This window comes from Oncorhynchus clarkii, unplaced genomic scaffold (genome assembly GCF_045791955.1).
Source record: "Oncorhynchus clarkii lewisi isolate Uvic-CL-2024 unplaced genomic scaffold, UVic_Ocla_1.0 unplaced_contig_640_pilon_pilon, whole genome shotgun sequence".
NCBI lineage: Eukaryota > Metazoa > Chordata > Actinopteri > Salmoniformes > Salmonidae > Oncorhynchus > Oncorhynchus clarkii.
In genome coordinates this window covers 117,501-123,873 of record NW_027260886.1, presented here as the reverse complement: position 1 = coordinate 123,873, position 6,373 = coordinate 117,501, and the positions used below count along the sequence as shown (strand labels likewise).

The window sequence follows — 6,373 nt, the reverse complement described above, 5'->3', positions numbered from 1 at the left end:
ATCTCTTAACACCTCACCTATTCATCACACAAGTTATCTGGTTATGTGTTTTCTTGTGCCCCGTCTATTCTGGTTTCCCCTCCAGAGGCCGTGTCCTTGCGTGGCAGGCTTGGTTTGGACGGCAGCTCACATTAACAGACATGTCTGACTCACACTGCCTCCTGCATGACCTCACAATCCCAGCTCCGCCAACAACGGGCTAGCTCCGCCAACAACGGGCTAGCTCCGCCAACAACGGGCTAGCTCCGCCAACAACGGGCTAGCTCCCTCCATCTTGAGATGGTTGAAATGGCCGCTGTATTCTAGCTTGTTCACTGTTCCCTGACCAGAGTCCAGACTCCATCTTATCTTGCCCAGAAGATATGTCCGTTGCTTAGAATCTGTCAAGGGAAAATGAATCATTTGAATGTATTTCCAGTGCAGCTGTGTACAGGTGTGTACAGGTGTGTACAGGTGTGTACAGGTGTGTGCAGGTGTGTACAGGTGTGTACAGGTGTGTACAGGTGTGTACAGGTGTGTACAGGTGTGTACAGCTGTGTGCAGGTGTGTACAGGTGTGTGCAGGTGTGTACAGGTGTGTACAGGTGTGTACAGCTGTGTACAGGTGTGTACAGGTGTGTACAGGTGTGTACAGGTGTGTACAGCTGTGTACAGGTGTGTACAGGTGTGTACAGGTGTGTACAGCTGTGTGCAGGTGTGTACAGGTGTGTACAGGTGTGTACAGGTGTGTACAGGTGTGTACAGGTGTGTACAGTAACATTACTTGTGAATTCAAATCGAGCATTTCTTTTAATTGAACATGATATTAAGTCAATTGATCTCAGAAAGGCAAGACTTTGTTGTTGTGTCTCTGATCTTTCCTGGTGAGATAAAGGATGTTGGGGTTAGAGACGTGAAGGTAGAGATGTAATGTCCTGGCTCTGTGATACTAACACCCCCTCCTTCTCTCTTCTGTTTTTCTATCCCTCCCCCTCTTTCCCCATCTCCCTCTCCACTCCTTCTCTCATCTCTCTCTCATCTCTCTCTCTCTCTCTCTCTCTGTCAGAACACCCCCACCCCCGACCCCCTCCCTCCCCCCGCCCCTCCTATAGCTGGAGCCATGCAGTCGTTCAGCAGAGAGAGGAGCGGTTTCCATGGCAACCAGCCCTGCTACCAGCAGGAGCACCATGAATTATCACGCTTGGAGAGCTACCGACAACACCCCCACCACGGACAGACCAGGCAGGTCTACGAGGCGCACTCGCTGGCCACCGCTACAGGGATGCCTCCAGCGGGACCAGGAGCCGGACCTGGACCAGGAAGTGGACCCATACCTGGACCTAAGGACTGTTACAGCCAGCAGGCATACCCTGGATACCCCCAGGGTAATGGAGGCGGTGTGGGTGGTGGTGTGGGTGGTGGAGGAGGTTCGACGCCTCATGATAAGAAGGCTTACAGTGGGGGGAGCCAAGGACCTCCTCCCACTCCCCAGCATATGCAGGCAGGCGGCTACAGCAATCACATGGGCCCGGGGGGATACCCGGCCCAGTATATGAGTGAAGGCCACCTCCATCAGTCTAAGTGGGACGACCCAGCTCAGCTAGCTCAGTACGAGCAGGAGATGGTGGGCAGGATGGAGCCAGGTCCCCCTGGGTCCTCCCAGTATCTGGACCAGAACATGCTGGCTCACTCCCAGAGCCAGTGTCACCAGCCCCACCAGGCCTCCGCTCCGGTCTACACCAGCCCACACCACCAGCCCCATCCCGCAAACCCAGGCCAGTCCCCGTTGATGTACCCCCAGAGCCACCTCCACTACCCCCAACATCCCCCGTCCCCCTCGCCATCCTCCTCCTCCTACATGGAGAAGTGCAGCCCAATGCCCCACTGTTACAAGGGATATAGTATGCCGCCCAGCTCCCAGTACACTAGGCAGATGGGCAGCCACAGTGGTCTGAAGCAGGGGGGATACCGCCCGCCACCCCAGAACAGTTACAGCTACCAACAGACTCCCTCCAGGGGTGGCTATGAGCCCCAGCCCCCACTACAAGGCATTCCCACTCCCCAGGAGACCCACCCCAAATACCAACACTTCAGCCAGCCCCAGCAGAACTACTGTCTGTCCGAGCTGTCCGTCAGATCCCCTGAGCAGTACTACCAGACATGTAGTCCCGCCTCCAGCCACTCCCCTGCACGCTCTGTAGGCCGCTCGCCCTCCTACAGCTCCACCCCTTCCCCTTTGATGACCAATCCAGAGAACTTCCAGTACAGCCAGCCACCAATGACCCCAGGGGCGGCTTCTTCGTCCTCCTCTTCCTCAGCGGGTCTGCAGGACCAGGGCTTGCTGATGCCGCCGCGCTCCCACCCGTCCTCGTCCCCCAACGTGGCCCACCCAACCCCGCAGCACAGCTACACACAGGGGGTTTCCATGAAGGAGCGCTTCTCCGAGAAGCTGCTTGCCAACCCCAGCCTGTGGAGCCTGAATGCCCTCACCTCTCAGGTGGAGAACATCTCCAACAATGTGCAGCAGCTGCTGCTCTCCGAGGCCATGGTCGCCAACAAGAAGGGGGCCAAGCGCAGCAGCATTGGGAGCAGTGGAGGCAGCTCCTCCAAGAAGGAAGAGGTTTACAAAGGAGTGCCAGGAGGCCCCGAGGCTCAGCACGGTGGGGGTCCCATGCAGGACCCCTACAGCACAAACCAGCACCCGCTCGTCCCCATGGAGATGCAGGAGGGGGGGTACTCCAGTAGTTCTGACGAGCAGCTGGAGAGAGGGTACTACTACTGCGGCCAGGGCAGGAGCCCAGCTCAGGCCCCCAACAACACACACTTGGGCCTGGACACGGCCTCATCCTGCTCCATGACCTCACCGGATGACATGTCCACCCGGTCTGGTGACTCTGTGTCCGGCCTGCAGAGCGTGGCTTCCAGGGACAACATGACCCCTGACCCCAGGTCACAGGGGGGACACGAACCCCGACAAACCCCCATGAAGAGCGTGGGGGATGAGAGGTCCCCCGTGAGTGTGACGATTCCCAGCCCCATGAAGCAGGAGAGCCAGTCTCCTCCAGACATCCAACGTCTTGGCTTGCCACTGAAGGAAAACTTTGAGGAGTTGGCCTGGACAGAGAAAATAGCAGACTACGAGGATGATGGCGTGAAAAAGACCTCCGACAGCGAGAGTGACCGCAGAGGCAGCGATAATGTCACAGATACCTCTGAGAAGCGGGAGAAATGGCCAGAGGACGAGAAAGGCCCAGCGCTGTATAGCAAGATCAACAAAGCAGTGACCGAGGGAAAGAGCTACTGCTACGACGAGAACATGTACCACAAGATACAAAACAAATATGACCGAGGCAAAGGGGACTCGGCGGATAAGTCCCCAAGCCTCTCAGACTCCAGCCACAAGGGAGACCTGGGCCAGGAGATGAAATCAGAGGCCTTCAAATCCGAATCTCCCACTGACTCTGAGAGCTCAGTGAAGACATCCCCCTATATTTCCAGGGGTGACCTTGACCAAGATGAATATTTAACAGAGAAGGAAGACAGCTCGGAGAACACATCCCCTACCCCACGGGGCGAGGCTTTGGACCAGAGGCTCTCCGCCTCAGAGAAGAGAGAGAGCAGAGAAGAAGAGGAGGAGGATGAGGAGGGGGAGGAGGAGAGAAAGCAGAACTCCATATCTTCTCCTCTGTCTGCTGAGGAGAGAGAGGGAGAAGAGAGTGAGAGCCTGCCATCAACTGAGAGGGACCTCAACAATAGAACGAGCCCACAGGAGGAGCCTTCTGGAGAACTGTGCAGCAGAACAGAAGGCCAGAGCCTGGCTGAGCCTCAGCCTTACAGTAACACAGAGTCTGCAGAGACAGAAAGCCAAGCAGCACAACCGGATGCAACAGCAGCAGCAGTAGAATCCCCAGAAAGTGGGTCAGCCATTTGTGACACTCCACCCCAGTCTCACTCAGCCATGATGGTTTTCTCAGCTCTCAGCGAGATAGCAACACCTCCAGCTCCGTCTCACACCAGGGACCATATTGATCACAGCGATTCCAACGTGCTGGAGCCTGACTCCCCTCAGCTGCCGGGGAAGTCCATACTGCACTCAGCGCCCTCCTGGGCCAACACCCCACCCTCGCCAAAGAAAGGTGATGAGGACATGGAGCCGGGCATCAGCTGCCCAAGCGCTGTGACCCCCTCAGCCAAGCCAGAACCCGTGGCCCCATCTGCACACCCGCAGGCTTTCGGCCGGAAGCACGGCCGAGGCAGGAGGAGACTGATGCATTCAGGTGTGGAATTCAGGAGACAGCTGAGTGTGGAGAGAGAGGGGGAGAGTGCCCCCTCGCCACCGCAGAAACCCTGCATGCCCTCCAGCAAGAGTGCTCTGTTCTCCGATCAGCTAGACATGGCCGCTCACCAGGACATAATCACAACGAGCGAGACACACAAACTGCTTGTTGAGGGCTCCCGCTCCAGAATGTGCACTCGCTCATTCAACGCGCAGGACACTCCTCCTAAGGATCCCCAGCCCCCTGAAAGACGGAAACCAGGGCGGAAACCAGGTTCGAAACCAGGCCCAAAACCAGGCCCAAAGTCAGGGTTAAAACCAGGGCCTAAACCAGGACTAAAACCAGGGCCAAAACCAGGTTCAAAGCCAAGTCTAAAACCAGGACCAAAACCAGGTTTGAAACCCGATTCGAAGCCCAGCCCAAAACCAGGTTTAAAACCGGGGCCTAAACCAGGCCCAAAAACAGTTCTAAAACCAGGGCCTAAACCGGGTCCAAAACCAGGACCAAAACCTGGTCCAAAACCAACTGAAGGAGCACCCCGTGGTCGTCCCAGGGGTACGGGCTCTAAGTCGAAGTTGGCAGAACAGGAAGGTCCCATTCCACCCATAACAGGGGGTCCAGGAAGAGGCCAGAAGAGCTTGAGCATCAACAGTCAGCAAGGTGATGGGAAACAGGAAGTGAAAGCTCCAGGCAAGGACGGAAAGAACATGGTCCTGAGATCCAGGAAGCCCCCCCAGGATAAGCTTCCAAAGGAAAAAGAGAAGGCGCAATCTGAGGGAATCCTGACTCAAACCCTGACAGGTATAACAAAGCCCAATGCAGTGTTACAAAATGAGGAACGTATGAGCATAGAGCCAGCCATCCCTGTCTTTCCTAACCAGACAGACACAAGTATAACAGACACCAGTGTAACAGACTCCAGTAAACCAGACACCAGTGTAACAGACACCAGTAAACCAGACACCAGTGTAACAGACACCAGTGTAACAGACACCAGTGTAACAGACACCAGAGTAACAGACCCCAGTAAAACCAACACCAGTATAACAGACACCAGTAAACCAGACACCAGTGTAACAGACACCAGTGTAACAGACACCAGTGTAACAGACACCAGAGTAACAGACCCCAGTAAAACCAACACCAGTATAACAGACACCAGTAAACCAGACACCAGTGAAACCGACACCATTGCAACAGACGTCAGTGTAACAGACACCAGAGTAACAGACACTAGTGTATCAGACCCCAATGTAACAGACACCAGTGTAACAGACACCAGTGTAACAGACACCAGCGTAACAGACACCAGCATAAAAGACAACAGTGTAACAGACAACAGTGTAACAGACATTAGTATACCTGTCGCTCCACCTGAGAAACCTAAAGAACCGACTGTAGCTGTACCTCTTGAAACTGCACCTGTACCTCCACTCAAAAGAAAACCCAGTCCTCTGCCTCTAGAGCCTCCGGTGAAGAAAAAGCGAGGTCCAAAACCAAAACCAAAACCACAACAGCCCCAGCCTGAAACTCCCCATTCTGACCAGGCCAACCAGCCTCCATTAGTCAAACCCAATGAGATGGGTGTCCGAGGGCCCAAGAGAAGGCTAAAGAGAGGCAGGCACATCAAGACCTCTCTGATCACTGTGCTGACCAAAGATAACCCTCCTCCAACGATGGCTGATGGTGATGTGGTTAGTGAAATGCCCAGTGTCCCTTCTCAGTGTCCCACTAAAACCAAGTACCTCCCCCCGCGCAAAGGCAGGGGTCTGAAATACGAGGCCATGGTTCAGAAAATAAACTCGGGCACCGGTTCGAAGAAACACCCGCCAACACCACAGCCCGAGAGCACAGAGGCGACAGTAGATGAAGTGACGTCAAAGCCTGTGTCGCTGCCCGTCTCGGAGGAGAGCGAGGCCCCAGTGGCGGCGGTGAGCGCCCCTGATGTGTCACGGGAGGAGTTAGCAAGAGACGTGGGGAGCTCCACGGGGGCCCAGAACACAGAACAGGAGAGAAGGGTGCAGCAGAACACCGGGGAGGGGGTGCAGCCGGAGCCACTCCCATCAGGTGTGCCAGACGCTGCAGCGGCGAGCGGCGCCAACAAACCCACCAGGACCA

At 55.7% G+C, this 6,373-nt stretch overlaps 1 protein-coding gene across 2 annotated transcripts in view; it reads left to right on the top strand.

Moving 5' to 3' along the window:
* Positions 1 to 1,098: 1,098 nt before the first annotated feature.
* LOC139402122 (retinoic acid-induced protein 1-like) overlaps positions 1,099 to 6,373 on the top strand; it is a 17,545-nt gene continuing 12,270 nt past the window's right edge. For both annotated transcript variants that reach the window (XM_071146194.1, XM_071146193.1), the window contains exon 1: positions 1,099 to 6,373. This exon is cut by the window's right edge and continues 1,451 nt beyond it. In XM_071146194.1, the coding sequence (XP_071002295.1) occupies positions 1,099 to 6,373 (5,275 nt within the window).